The sequence below is a fragment of the Oryza sativa genome, chromosome 11 (genome assembly GCF_034140825.1).
Source record: "Oryza sativa Japonica Group chromosome 11, ASM3414082v1".
Lineage (NCBI taxonomy): Eukaryota > Viridiplantae > Streptophyta > Magnoliopsida > Poales > Poaceae > Oryza > Oryza sativa.
The window spans coordinates 10,253,881-10,269,351 of record NC_089045.1 but is presented as its reverse complement, the minus strand read 5'-3'; the positions used below and the strand labels follow the sequence as shown (position 1 = coordinate 10,269,351).

The 15,471-nt window shown below is 45.2% G+C and overlaps 2 protein-coding genes across 2 annotated transcripts; both read left to right on the top strand.

Annotated features, from left to right (window-relative positions):
* The first annotated feature begins 4,120 nt into the window (after positions 1–4,120).
* LOC107275410 (enoyl-CoA delta isomerase 2, peroxisomal) lies at positions 4,121–4,828 on the top strand. Its single transcript, XM_015760726.1, has one exon. The coding sequence runs from the start codon at positions 4,121–4,123 to the stop codon at positions 4,826–4,828; it is 708 nt and encodes a 235-aa protein (XP_015616212.1).
* A 7,003-nt stretch (positions 4,829–11,831) lies between these two features.
* Positions 11,832–12,838, top strand: LOC107275378 (enoyl-CoA delta isomerase 2, peroxisomal). The gene has a single exon (XM_015760725.3). The coding sequence runs from the start codon at positions 11,913–11,915 to the stop codon at positions 12,609–12,611; it is 699 nt and encodes a 232-aa protein (XP_015616211.1). The 5' UTR covers positions 11,832–11,912; the 3' UTR covers positions 12,612–12,838.
* The last annotated feature ends 2,633 nt before the right edge of the window (positions 12,839–15,471 follow it).

The following is a 15,471-nucleotide window of genomic DNA, read 5'->3' as shown; positions in this document are numbered from 1 at the left end:
CATTAGTCATATTTTGTTATAGTTAGATTTGGAGTTGTAATAGGTGGTAGAGGGTGGAGTTAGAGTCGAACTCTGTAACCCAGCAACTCTCTTAAATAGAGAAGGGGACACTACAATGTAACCATGACGACTACAATGTAGCGTAGACACGTAGGGAGAAGATAGCGGCGTGGCCATGGACTCGTAGCGGCTAGGTGCTATATTGATTGGGGAGAAGCGCCCATAATCAGAGCTCCGGAGATGTAGTCTTCGGCTGAACTTCATTAACAAATATCGTGTGTTCCTGTGTCGTTATTTGGTATGTCTTAGGTGATCAATGATTGAAGCGATCGAGAAGGTTAGTTGTTGTTCCGCTATATCGACTAACTTTTGTAACACTTCCTCCCAAGACGTACATCACCATCATTCTATTTTAAGGTGTGTGGTGATCCTCACCTCTCATGGACCAGAAAATACGAGTCCATCAAAGATGAGTGGAGTCATCAATGACCATTTGTCTTTGACAAAATCCAAATCCGTCAAAGGTGAGGGTTTGAGTTCGTTAGAGATAGCTAATCTGGCGTAGCAATATATCTAATTCTATCATAGATGTCTTGGTTAATACGCACGGCGAGAAGTTGGAAAACTCAATTTCCGATTACACGGCTTGGTTAATACGTACGGCGAGAACTCTTACATGACCAGGTCTTACATGGTCGTTTGTCTCTACATGATCCGACAAGGCCTTATCCGCTCTGGGCGTCCCCAGCCAAAGTTCCCTTAGGTTCCTCAGAGGCCTTGTCAAGACGGCGTAAAGGGACAGTAGGATTGGTTTCAACTCTAGGTGTCGTCGTGGTAAGGGATCTCTGGGTAAAACACTTGGCGATATTGTGTACTTGATGTCAACTTTGTTGGAGTAGAGGTAATGAGAGGATCGCTACACCGCTGGTCGAAAACCAGTTGTAGCCCCAACTCAACCACTTGAAGTAAAGGTAGTGGGAGAATCGCTACACCACTGGTCGAGGACCAGGTAGTAGTCGTAACTCGACCACTTAAAGTGAAAATAGTGGGAGAATCGCTACACCTCTGGTCGAGGACCAGGTAGTAGTCTTAACTCGACCACTTAAAGTGGAAATAGTGGGATAATCGCTACACCTCTGGTCGAGGACCAGGTAGTAATCTTAACTCGACCACTTAAAGTGGAAATAGTGGGAGAATCGCTACACTTCTGGTCGAGGACCAGGTAGTAGTCTTAACTCGACCACTTGAAGTAAATGTACGAGAGATCGCTACGATTGACTGGTTGAGAACCAGTGAGTAGGTGTCTCTCGACCATTTGAAGTTGTGGTACGAGGGCCGCTATGCTGCCGGTCGAAGACCAGTCGTAGCTGTTCCTCAACCATCTGAAGTCATCTGAAGTCGTGGTGCGAGGACCGCTACACTATTGCCGTAGTCGTACCTCAACCATCTGAAGCTAAGGCGCGAGAGATTGCTACAATTTACTGGTTCGAGAACTAGCGAGTAGAATTATCTCTTGAACGCCAATGGAAGTTGCGGTGCGAGAGATTGCTACGATTTACTAGTTTGAGAACCAGCGAGCGAGTAGAATTATCTCTCGAACACCAATGGAGGTTGCGGTGCGAGAGATTGCTACGATCTACTGGTTTGAGAACTAGCGAGCGAGTAGAATTGTCTCTCGAATACCAATGGAGGTTGTGGTGCGAGAGATTGCTACCTTTTACTGGTTTGAGAACTAGCGAGTAGAATTATCTCTCGAACACCAATGGAAGTGCTAAAGTTGGTTTATTACATGTGCATCTCATGTGGCCAGCATGACTCACATACCCAACTTGTAGCATATCCGGATGTCCGTCCGCAATCATGTCGGGTGATCAAGCCCATATCGTTCGCGAGCAATTATCCGTTAACAACCATTTTCTCAAGTAGTCCAGCCATGGCCGGTGCTATGAGATAGGTCGTCGGTCTTCGTTGGCAGGTTGGGCGCGACGACTTTGCATTTGTCGAGATCGTTCTCGATAATGGGGTTACTCGACCACAACCTACTCGAGTGCTCAATTGTTTCTGAAAAATATTTCTAGAAGGCAAGACATATAGCAGATAATATCGAGTATGTACTCAGAAAACTGCATGAATTTTCTAGCATTATCAGGATATAACGAGCATATGAAATATCAGGCGTTATGTAAACCGTAAACAAGCATGATTTATACAGAAGAAAATAGAGCAAGCCCCTAGCATTAAACCGTAGTCGGTATAACATCATGAACACTCGCACAGCAGATATTGTATAAAAAACATGCTGTAGGTAAACATAAAAAATTATTGATCTGATAATGTTGTATAATCTAGAAATAGGCACGACAAATTGCATATAAAATATTGCGTACATGTATCTACGAAATTAGTAGATTAATAAAAAATCAATCTCCTAATTACCTTGCTGCGTACTCGTTCGATATCATGTGATCTGACATCTTTTGGTATGCCACGGAGCTTGAGGCTTGAATGATCTCGATAGACCAAGTTGTTGACGATGATGGTTCCGATCTTGTCAGGGCACGTACTCCGGTCAGGTTAGATCCTCCATAGCCGAAGTTATCGAGTAGTATATTGTCGGAGAATCCATCTCTTAAACCCATCCCGTCGAAACCTTGAAGCACCAAAAGATCCCCTACCTGGCGCGCCACTGTCGACGTTTGATGTCGCAATTCTGGTATTTGCATAGTATGGGGATCGTTGGTACTAGGATATACGTGAGACTTAGGTAAAAGAGACGGAGACGAGGATTTTTATACAGGTTCGGGCTCCTGAATTGTCAGGTAATAACCCTACATCCTGTTGGCCGAAACCGGTCGTTGCTCTTATTCACCATAATCACACCAATACAATATTTGGGGTAGCCTATCTAACTATTGTTAACTGGTCTGAAGGTCTGACTCGTAGTCGACAACAGGGTAGCCTTCCTCCTCGAATTCGCATCCGGCGAGATCAGAGACAGCGCTATATCTCTCCTGACGGTATCCGTAGGCACCGTAGGGGACTAGCCATGCCTATCTCTGAAGTCAATATCCGGCGCCTTGTCTTGGCGTATGTTGGCTTGTATGTTGTGGCTTCTGTTGTTCCGTGTCCCCTCTCCTCTTAGGGACCTTGTATTTATACCCATAGGTGTCCTCTTGTCCAAGTAGAACTAGGGAAACCAATATGAATACAATCCGAGTAGTCCTTGTCGTTTCTATGTAGAACTATGGTTGTCTTTCCTTATCCGGAACTTCATCCATATCCGAGGTCAGTGTCCGTATAAGACATAGTATGTAGTGGGTCCTGCCAAGATTTAGTCAACTACTATTAGGTATGTGGTATGCATAACCCTGACAGATGTGGTTGCTAGCAACTACATGTATTTTAGAACTTCTTTTTTTTTTTAGAAAATCCAAGAAATCAATTGACAAGCATCCAATTTCAAGAAATGTCATCGACAAGTGTGAGTTCTTGAATACCATCGTACAAGCGAATTTTTTCAAAAAAATACCATCACCGTTAAGTTTCCGTTAGCAACCCTTCGTTAAGTGCTATAGGATGAAATTGTATTTAACGGCACGGGATAGATATAACACTAACGATGATGGTATTTTTGGGATAAAATCACTTGTACGATGATATTTCATGGAACTCGCATCTGTCGATGATATTTTTTTGGAATTGAGCGCTTGTCAATAGTATTTCTTTTTTACTCTCTTATTCACGTACTCCCTCCGTACTCGTAAAGGAAGTCATTTAGGACCATGTTTAAGTCAAACATTGGGAATATAAATCACGAATAACTCTTAAGTTGTTGAGTTTGAAAATATAAAAATTATATGAATAGATTTGTCTTGAAAAATACTTTCATAAAAGTATACATATATCACTTTTCAATAAATTTTTTTATAGAAATAAGAAGTCAAAGTTGTGTTTTGGAGACCGTGTCGTTGTCCAAGATAACTTCCTTTGCGAGTAATGAGGGAGTACTAGTTTAAATCGTGCTCTGTAGCTGTAGCTGTCCTTTAAATAGTGGTGCAGACCTTGGGTGAGAGTTGAAGAATACTTCCTAGCTACTACTCGTCCCCCACTGAACATCGTCATGGGCTTCTGCACTTACAAAGAGAAGGATGACATCTTCAAGCTGACCCTCACCGGCGGCAACAGTGGCCACAATTACCTCACCGAGAAGTCGCTGAAGGAGCTCAAGGAGACGCTCGCGACGATTCGCGGCAAGGCCACCCCCTCGAGCAGGGGCCTCGTTACCATCTGCTCGGGCAAGAGCTCCTTCTGCGACGGCATCGACTACACCTCGTCGCCGCCGCCGGCGGTGGAGGAGCTGATCCGCGGCATGGCCGAGGTGGTGCGCGAGCTGCTGGGCATGCCTTTCCCGACGGTGGCGGCCGTCGGCGGCGACGTGAGGTCGTCCCTGGCGCTGGCGCTGGTGCTGGCGCACGACGACGTCGCCGTGCTAAAGAAAGTCAAGATCGAGGCGAGGGAGGTGGTGGAGGGGCGCCACGACGCCGTGCCGCCGTACCTCGGGGCGCTGCTCCGGGACAAGTCGTCGTACCCGCAGATGAGCTCCGACCTGGTGCTCCGGTCGGAGACCATGGCCGGAGAGAGGCTCAAGTATTGGTATCTGATCGAGCGAGTGTGCGACGACCAGTGGGAGCTGAAGGGCCATGCCATTAACATGATCAAAGAGGTCTTCGGTGACGAGCGCGACGGCGAGGCCTACGTCACCACCCGCAAGAGCTTGGTCTTCTCCGAGTCCTGGAAGGCCGTGTCCGAGTTACTCAAGAACATCTAGTCTTGATGCTCAATATCGTGTTCTTTCGTCTGCGTGAAAGCGAAGCAAGTGAACAAGTAGGACACATGAAGACAAAGGGCAAAAAAAGTTTCAATAATCTGTGCTTTTACGGTCGTTATACGTACCTATGTCTATAGATCAATATTCTTCTATTCTTCAATAGTACTCCTTCCGTCCCTAAATATTTGATGCCGTTGATTTTTTTAAATATGTTTGACCGTTTGTCTTATTTAAAAACTTTTGTGAATTATGTAAAACTATATGTAAACATAAAAATATATTTAACAATGAATCAAATGATAGGAAAAGAATTAATAATTACTTAAATTTTTTTAATAAGACGAACGATAAAACATATTTAAAAAATCAACGCCGTTAAATATTTATGGACGGAGAGAGTATAGTATTACTCAAATGCGTGTTCGAAGAAAAATAGCCTAAATAATTATACGTGAGAAAGAAATGTTCAATAATGATTATAGTGTGTTACATCAATTAGATTGCCGAACAAGGTTGTGGTACAAAACTTGGTACAAGTGTCACTGTTTTATCGATGATTTCATGGTTAATTCAGGGGCTTCTATATACGATGAAAGCGTGCTCTAGGACATTCCCCGGCCTGTTATAGATAGTACGTACGACACTCCAGTCCAATTCTAATGCTCCAAAAAAAAAATGAAGATCCTAGCTAGTAACTATATATTATCATCAAAAAATTAACGAGGAATGTTTTATTCGTTCTCCCGTTGAGCCACATATGCTATACAAGATGAACCGTTAGATTTTGGAAGAACGGTTCGATATATAGAGAAGGGAGGAAGAATCATAGCTAACTTTGACCAGATTGAAAGGAATAGCATAATCCAAAATTAAGCTTGATTTTTTTAAAAAAAATCTTCATGATAGAAAGAGAAGAAAAAGAGAACAAAAAATGTGAAAACCACATATACTCCTCTGGAGTCCTCCCTATTCTAGTTATTATTGCCGTCTTCCATATATCTCCTCGTTACTACTCCTGTGCCATGCACACTGCCAAATCCGAAGCTGCCGTACATAAAATGATTTACTATAAATTTTACACTCAAGGCATAATAAAGACATGTACAACGGTGTGTAATAACGGTCTCTCTTCGTTCCCATGTAGATAAAATTGATGATGTGGAAGAGAGAGAGTGGAGGAAAGGGAAACATGGTTGCTACGCGTGACAACGGGTCAGAGTCGACTCTTAACGTTTATTAAAGGAAATTTTGTTGCATGGAGGTGGAGAAAAGGAAAGAATGGTACTAAAAATATATTTTGGTGCATTAATGGTTAAGAGTTCTTGTTGTCTTAACTATTGTAGGAGAAGTCTCTAAGTGATATGTATTAACTAAGAGACCATTCTAAACTCTACCTTTGTACATGCCCTAATGGTTAATTATTTGTAATCACGATAATATTGTTCATTATATATTAATATATTGTAAAAGAAACTACACTTTCTACCGATTTTGTTCTGAAAAAAAGCCTTTTAAAAATATTTTATAATAATTTCCATATTATAACATTTAACAGAGAAGGAGGTCATGGTCACGTGAACAGACGATTCTAGTGGCAAATTGTAGCGCCCGTTCCGTCGTGGCGCCTACCGGAAAATTAATTCCTAAAAACCCTAATTGCGAAATTTGTTTCTTCGCTTGTCGTCTAGTATCCGTGCCATCTCAAGATCTCAAATCCCCGATCTATCGTCGAGTTCAATTCCGAATCCAAATCCTTCCAAATCAAATTCCTCCGCAAAAGTCTATTTTGCCTCCCCCGGGGTCGATGGGCCGAATTTCGCTCGGCCCATCCTCTCCTCTCCCCCGGCCCTCGCCCCTCCCCCGGCGCGCTCCCCCTCCGCTCCCCTCCGCGCCGCCCCGCCCGCGCGCCGCGCGCGCGTGTGCCGCCGCGCCGAGCGCCCCCTCCCTTTCCCCTCACTCTGCCCGCGCGTGTGCCGCCGCGCCGAGCGCCCCCCTCTCCCTCGCTCTCCTTCTCCCCATCCCTGGCAAGCCGGCCCCCGTGCGCCGTTGTTCACGCGCGCGCCCGCGTGGTCCTCGCCCGCGTCGCGTGGTTGCCGCCCGGCCCCGCGGCCCTGCCGCGCCTGCAGCCGCTCGGCCCCGCAGCCAGCGCGCGTGCCCGAGCCGCGCCGCTCCATCCGCCGCGCCCTCCCGTTGTTTCCCGCGCGCGCGTGCCGAGTGGCCGACCGCCTGGTCGCCGCCGCTGTCACCCCCTGCCGCGCCAGCCCGCGCCTGTCGCCCGTGTCGCCGCGCCGCTCCAAACCGCCCCGCCGTCATCGCCGTCGTCATCGCCTCGGCCCCGCCACTCCCGCGCTAGCCTCCAAAGGACGGAGGCAGAGCCTCCCTCCTCCCTCTGCTGCGCGCCTCCGCTCCCTCCTCCTTTTCCCAAATCGGCAAGGGGGCAAGCCCCTTTCTCCCCCTCCTTTTTTTCCCCTTTTCCTCCCGCCAGTGTCATCCTCCCTCCCTCTGTCACCGTCTTGGCCGCGAGCGCCGAGTGCCAGCTCGCGCCTTGACCGCCCAAGGTCGGTTTCCAAACCGACATCGTCGTCCTATAAACCAAGGCGCCCTCCCATCGATTCCCCCTCCTGTTTCGCTTGCCGCCTCCGCGCCATTGCCGCCCTCTGTTTCGCCGTCGCCGTTCATCGTTGTGCGTGTCGGAGGAGCTGGCACGAGCAAGGACGCGGAAGGGGACTTTGGCCGCGCCCTCTCCTTCCTCTTTCCCGGCCCGAGGCCGGAGAGATTACTCCCGCGCCGTCGGCCTCTCGTCACAGCGCCCCTCCTCACCTCGGTGATGCCTCCCTCCGTTCTTCCTCCTCGCTCCATCTCCCCCCTTAGTTTTCGGTAGTAGCTCGAGTAGCCTCCCCGTAGCTAGCCGGCGCCGCCCCGACCATTGCCCGCCGCATCCTTTCCACCGTGAACCGCGCGCATGCACCGCGTCCCTCCCCCGCCCGCGCGCGTGCGCCGCGTGCTCCCTCCGCACGGTGAGCCGAGCCGCTGACAAGCGGGTCCCACCCGGGACCGCGCGCGGTGAGCCCGGTCCACTGGCCCTCTCTCTCCTCCCTTCCCCCACACGCGCACTTGGGCCGTCATGGGCCGGCCGGCCCATTTAGCTCGGCCGGTCCGCTCCTTTTCACTTGGGCCGCGCCCTAGCCGCCCGAGGAAAAGTCTATAATCCCTCCCTCTTTCCTTTTCTTTTCTTTTCTTTTCCAAAAAGGATTTAATTAAATCCTTTTCCTTTAGACCAAAAATCCAATAATCTTGGAAATTCAATATCTTCCCAACCGTAAATCCGTTTGACTCCGTTCAACTTCCAAAATTCCTCAAATCTCGAGATCTATCTAATGGCACGCTTAGAGGTCATTAATAGGGCGCTTTTTTTTGCCGTTTGTTGAGTTGTCCCGTTTCGCGTGTAGTTTCGGAGCCCGAAGACCCGCAGTGCGAGGATTGCGAGGATCAAGCTCCAGATCTCGAGCAAGGCAAGCCACCTTTGAACATCTTGAGCCTATATTTGAAATTTAATTATGTTGCTTGAAAAATATTATGCACTGATAGGATCGCACTTAATCCGTTGTCCCGTCTGCAAGGCAGATTGGCGGACTTACCTAATTTGCTGCATTAGATCCTCCCTTTGTTAATTGTTATATCATGTCCCCTTGTAACCATCTACTTGCGTCTCGATATCCGTGCATCCTGCGCGAGTATCGACGGACGCCTTCAAACTTAAAATCTGAAAAACAACTTGGGTAAAACTTGGGATTACAAAAGACTTGGAAAAAAACCCGACACCTGGGTCGGTGCTTGCGAACTAAATGAATTTCCAAAACCGCGGACCGGGGAACGTACCGGGTGTACGGGTTCCCGCTCTCGCACTTAAGGACCGATTCCTTGGAATTTCATCCAAACATAAGACAAGTACGACCACATGGGTGGAATGGGACACCCCTGGCTGAGTAACTAGCTTATCAGGGGAGCCTTGATACCGAGAGACATGTGGATTCGCCGGGGTGGTGTCGGGGAGGACCCCTGGGCTTCCTGGCACAGTATGGTCTGGGACCTAACCTGTTGTTGGTCTGGGACCCCTCTCGTCGGCATATGGTAAACTTGTGTCGGCTTTCGAAATGCCTTGTCATGAAAGCTTGGAGGTCTCCCGACGTGGCTGATCCCCACGGGCTGGGTGATCCGGGTTAGTAATGTCGTGTGGGTAAAGTGTACCCCCTCTGCAGAGGTTAACAAACTGTTCGAACAGCCGTGCCCACGGTCATGGGCGGATGTGTGGTGATTCCTAGCGTAGTTTTGATTGACTACTGCTTGTGAAATTACTGTTGTGGAAAGGGGTTCGATGTTTGAAAAATCTGCAGCTGAAGGGATCAGCTAGGCCCGGGTGGCCGTTTGAAAGTTGTTGGCCCGGGTGGCCGTTTGAAAAGCTGTTGGCCGGGTGCCAATCTTGTTTCAATTTTAAAGACTGATACATTGCACATACTCCGACCGGACGAGACGCACTGTCTCATCCGTGTCGTTTGAGAAGCACTCACTTAGTTGTTTTCAAAAAGGAGTTCAAATAAAAACAATTGCAAAAACAACAGCCTTTCCTTGAAGCCTGCATTAAACACTTAATTCCCATGGCTTGCTGAGTACTCCCGTACTTACCCTTGCTCTATATAAATAATCCCCCCCAGTTGCTGAAGAAGATGAAGCGGATCCTGCTGATGAGGAGTTCTTCTAGGAGCAAGCCGGCTACGATGAGTTTTAGGGTTTCAGCCTAGTTCCCAAGTCGCGCCTGTGTTGTTTGGTCCAAGTCCTGGCTTTCGTTTCCCTTTTGTAATGCAGTTGTGAGCTCGGGATCTGTCCGCAGCCCAACATGACTGTACCTTTACTCTATAATAAAGAGACCTCTGATGCTATGATATTCTGTCTCCTTGTGATACCAGCACTGTTTCCTGGGATTGGTATCGATTAACAGGTTAATTTGGAGCGTCACGGGCTAGTTCCGGTCGGGACTAGTTCGGGGCGTGACACAAATATAGTTTAAAACTAAAGTACATAGAACTGGCACAAAATTCGTAGTATTGGGAGAAATTAGCGCACGCACAATTCTATGTTTATAATAATTAGCGTGGAGGTGTCTAGCAGTGTGGAGGCCACGAATCCTGGCAAACTCGTTGACGGCGGAAGTAGTTAGAGCAAGATAATAGGAGGCTGTAAGTCGGCTAAATGCTGAGGTGGAGGAGAGAAGAGAGTAGAGAGAGGAGAAGCGAGCTGTAAACTTACAGCCGGCTTGGACACAAGAACCAAGAAATTCTGAGAGAGACAAGTGGGCCATATATTAATTGTAAATAGCTAACTATTATATGTGTGGGCTAAGAGAAAGCTGCAAAGAACTTTATAGCCAACAAATAGGCTGTATTATTAGCCTTGCTCTTATGCTCAAGGCATGGTGCCCATGCCAGGAGAAATGAGGTAGAAGAAAAAAAATGGGTATGGTGGTCATTTGGCAACGACCGATTTTTAATGTTGAAAAAGTAGAAAAATGTTTGCATAAACCACAAAAGGAAAATCCTAGCTATTTTCATCAAACCATTGGAAATCAAAGAGTTGAATTGAAGTGGAGAAAGAAGTTATTATCTAATATCTATTCTTGGTTTGGACTATTGCGAGCTAAAGTAGGCAAGAATTATACTACTAAATATCCCAGTTTGTTGACTGTCATGAGATAAAGTATATCATATGTGTTTTCTACATACGAGCATGTGATTTGTACATGCATGTGCAATTTTAGCTATTGTCCATTGTTCTTGTTTATCTTTTGGTTATTAAATATCTTTGCTTGTGTTCGAGAGATGAGTAACTGCTTTCTCTCATCCCCGTGAAGAATCAGCTTGCTTTGATATATCTCGTCAATTACGAGCTGTGTGCGATCAGTTGAGGAATAGCTATTGATTGATAATGGTACATATGTTCAACAATGATATTTTCCTCTGTACAAGCAAGTAGTAGACAGTTGAACGATTCATCGGGATTCCTCTGTATATTTTTGTCAACGGCTGATTCTTTTTTGACAAACGATAAGTGCATACATTGACTAGCTAAAGTCAATGCCAATGGATTTAGCTTGAAAGATTACATAATAATACTTTAGTCTTAAAGCTTTCAAATAACTGAAAATGTGTAAAATGCAAATGGTGTTGCCGACAATTTAAGTGGTAGCTAGGTGTACAAGTCACCCCCTGATCATAAATTGTTGCAACGACTCACACATAAATTATACAAGATTGTAAATTCTACTCCATCTGTTCCATCCGTTTCATATTATATATTGTTTTGACATTTTTCTAATTAAAGTTTTTTAGTTTGTCTAAGTTTATAGAAAAATTTAACAATATCTACAATATCAAAATAGTTACATTAAATGTAACTTTGCATACATTTTGATAATATGTTTGTTTTGTATTAAAAATATTGTTATATTTTTCAGTAAACTTGATTGAACTTATAAAAGTTTGATTAAGAAAAAAAAGTAAAAAAGATCTATAATATGAAATTATGAAATGGAGAGAGTAGTATTTTTTTAGAACAAAGCTCTCGCGTGTATTTTAGTCACTGTAGTGGGTCATACTAGCTAAATATCCAATTTGGTGCAAATTAAGCAACATCATTATACGGTGTGTGATGAGCATTGCCCTCTCCAAGCAAAGCTCATTTGAGTAATAAATTTAATACGAAGTATTGATTAGTAATTATATTGTAAGTACCCACCTTGATCATAAATAATAGGATACCGTCAATACATTCAATGTCGTACCGAATATGACCGGACTGCAGTCAAGTGGACACACCAGTTGCCACGTGCCATTCACTAATTAAACGTGTTTTTCTAGAGATGGAAGCTCATTTTTATTTTTTCTGAAAGCTTAGAGAAGGAAGCTGAATTGTGCATAAGTAGACAACATCTCAAGTTCTAATTAGTAACAAAGATAAAGCAAACTGAAACCCAATATATTCTGACGGCGAAGTACGTTACTAAGCAAAAATACGTTACAGAATCATAAACATGTCTTCTTTCTGTACGTGGACGGAGCAGGATGGCGTCTACCGCCTCACGCTCGCCGGCGACGACGACCACCACTACCTCACCGGAGAGACAGTCGACGAGCTCACCCGCACGCTCGCCGCCATCCGCGAGCGCGCCATGGATCAGAAGCCGCCCGCCGGCGCCGCTGCCCGCGCCCTCATCACCGCCTCCTCCGCGGGCTCCTTCTGCGACGGCGTCGACTACGAGCGGGCGAGCCCAAGGGAGAAGCAAGCCGCCGCCGACGGGATGGTCGCCGTGATCCGGGAGCTCCTGGCGATGCCGATGCTGACGGTGTGCGCGGCGACGGGCGGCGCGCGCTCGCTGGGCCTGGTGCTGGCGCTGGCGCACGACGACGTCGTGGTGGTGAGCGGGGGGCGGTACCACCTCGGGATGGTCGAGAGGGGCGTCGTCGTGCCGCCGCACGTCGGCGCGCTGCTCCGGCAGAAGACGGACCGCTGGTACACGCTCGGGGCGCGGGTGATGGCCCCGAGGCACGACCAGGGCAGCTACCTCAAGCAATGGAAGGTCGTGGACGGCGTGGCGGGAGATCGCGACGGCGTGCTCGCCGAGGCCGAGAGGGTCGCCGGCGCATGGAACGGCGACGACGGTGAAGCACACGCCGGCATGAGGAGGCTGCTCTGCCGGGATTCGTGGGAGGCCGTGAGTGGTGCCCAGTAAGGGTTTGAAATTTCGTTTCGAAATTTCCAAAATTTCCGAAATATCAGCAATAAGCAGCTCGTCTTTCCAGATCGTTGATGCATCGGCGATACTGCCGTTTTCTCATCTACCGTTTCGTCCTGGATGTATCGATCCTTGCTTTTTTTTTTCTTGTTATATGCTACTTTTTGAAACTGAAAAATTGCCCGTGTGTTGCAACGGGAATAAAAGACGAGACAATTGAGGAAAAATTGAGAAATATTTATATTATATAATTGTTAACGACCAAATTTGGTAATATCTAGTATCGAAAATGAAAATTAGATCGAAGCGGAATCAAAGACGAAGATCGATTCGGGAACAGAATAAGAATCGGCTGGAGTCCAAATCGGCTACGATCGGGATCGGCTAAGTCCGGGTCAGATTGGATAAGCCGATACAGCCGATTCCAACAATACGACTCGGTATACATCATCGGGTTGAGTTGATGTGCTTCTTGATGATTGCCACACATGGATAGAGTCCTGAGAAGGCAATTGTATCTATTAATTAGGATATTTTATGTAATTTTCTTAGAGATATATTTAGGCAAAAGTCTGCCGCAAAGACTTATGGTATCTTAGAGTTTGATAGAGATAAGAGTCGTGTTTGATATGGACATGTTTTGTAATTCTCGGGTATAAATAGACCCCGAGCCCCATGTAATCAATTTAACACACGTTCAATACAATCTCAGCGCATCGCCACCCTTTTTTGCTTTAGTTTTATTTCGACGAGTTCTTGCTTTCGGGTTGAGCTGCATCGGTTTCGATCTTCAACAAGAGGTAAAACTTGTTATGACGGCTTGCGTTATCGGGATTAGTGCTTCCATCTTTAGAATACTCTAATCTTGTTTATGTAATTCGTCGAGTTATCATATATCTTACATAATCTCAGGCAATATCGCTATCTAATCTACAATCGGCTAAGATCTGTCAGTAGAGGGAAGCTGATTAGGTTAGACATCGATGTTGACTTAGATTATATAGGATATCTATCACTCTATGAAACTTCCAGCGGCTTGATTGTCTAGATATTATTCTTCTTTTCATACTTAATGCTGCATCAGTTGAGTTCGATCTATTAAGTCGTGCTTACAATATCAATCTCTATCCTATCTTCTGGTTGCCGATTAGGGTAGCATCAGGGTTTCAGCCGATCTTACCTGATTTAACTATATTTACTCTATATGCTTCGTTGATAGGTTAAATCTGCCCTTTATGTTAAGATCTTGTTGCATTTAAATATATTAGGCCTTTGTTTGATATATTCCACTTGCTTTAATATATTAGCATAGAATGGTATCGGAGTATTAGCCGATACATGCTAGATCTATCTGATCGGCTATGCTATGAATATATATAATCCTATTATTAATATATATTTCGATCTAAATGATTTATACTGTCTCGGCATGGCGTCCGATCTATCCCAATCACTTGATTTAAATATATATCGATATAAGGACTATATATCATTAATATCTACAGCCGATCGAGTAGATTTAGTTCTGTTTTATTTATTCATGATTGCCGATCGATATATATATATATATATATATATATATATATATATATATATATATAATCTGAGAGAAGCTTAATTTCTTTAAAGGAAAAAGAATCTTATAAGAAACATCCAACTAGACATTAAAATATGGTAGCAGAGGAGATACACTAATGTTTTGATATGCCCTTATTGCTAGCAATGTCGCTGTAAGACGCAAAATTTCTAACCTCATTGCCAAGTTTTGACTGGATGCCAGTGATATGCCCTTATTGCTACAATGTCGCTGTACGATGCAAAATTAATAACCTCATTGCCAAGTTTTGATTGGATGCCAGTGAGAGATGATCTGGTAGATGAATAATTTTCTATCATACTCTACCGATCCTATTGTTAGCATGGTAACGCTTTGTCATTTATTCACTAAGTTTTGCCTTATATGTAGTTTTGTTTTTAATGGTAATTCTACTATACTTAACAAATTAAATTCTCTGTGGATTAGGCTAGTGAACGTGCATAGAGAATTCAGCAAGCTAGAGATATGACAGTATATAGACTGATTATAAGTGGGATGCTAGAGGAGTAAGTCTATATCATTGGCAGATACACGAGCATTTTCTGAAATACAAAGTACTGAAAGGCACTCACCAAAGGAGTTCTTTTAAAGCCAGCAACATGATGAATTTATTCACGCCGCAAGACTATGACAGTAAAGGTTTGATTTAAGCATCCAATATTTTCAGCCAATTTTCTGAAGATTTGAATACCAAGCTTCCTAATGACTAGCAACAAGATTAGTTATAACCTCCGGGACAGAACCAAATTCATCCAGGAATTCAAAGGGTAAAATATACCATAGCTCTGACCAAGTACATGAAGAATCCAGCATTTTGAAGGGTCTTTATGATGCTCAGGGATTCATGTAAGCAATAATTTGTTATCCCTAAGGCAAATGGTTTTCCTCAACATTTTGTTTCTTAAATATATTTTAATTTTCTCAGAGTGCGATCAATCATGAATGCCAACGACGACCAGAAGCTGCAGCTAGAGACAGAAGCTTCACACGCCAACCTTGGATGCTTGGAAGTTGTGATAGTTTTTCTGCACCTACATGAACTGGAAGAGCTGCCCCTCGACCCTTGTCAAAAGCTTAAGGCAACATGAATCTCCCTTGACCTCCTCGATGGAACCCAAGGGGTGGCACTGGATGTGGCAGCGCACATATATAGGATGAGGTGGAGATATGCTCATCTGAAGATGCCATCCCCACGATCCGGCGGAGGCAGGATACACAGCTCTGGCTAGATCTACAGCAACCTCGCCACTGGCTTCCGGT

Coding starts and splice junctions, on each gene's coding strand:
- LOC107275378 (XM_015760725.3), top strand. CDS start 11,913: ATGTCTTCTTTCTGTACGTGGACGGAGCAGGATGGCGTCTACCGCCTC.
- LOC107275410 (XM_015760726.1), top strand. CDS start 4,121: ATGGGCTTCTGCACTTACAAAGAGAAGGATGACATCTTCAAGCTGACC.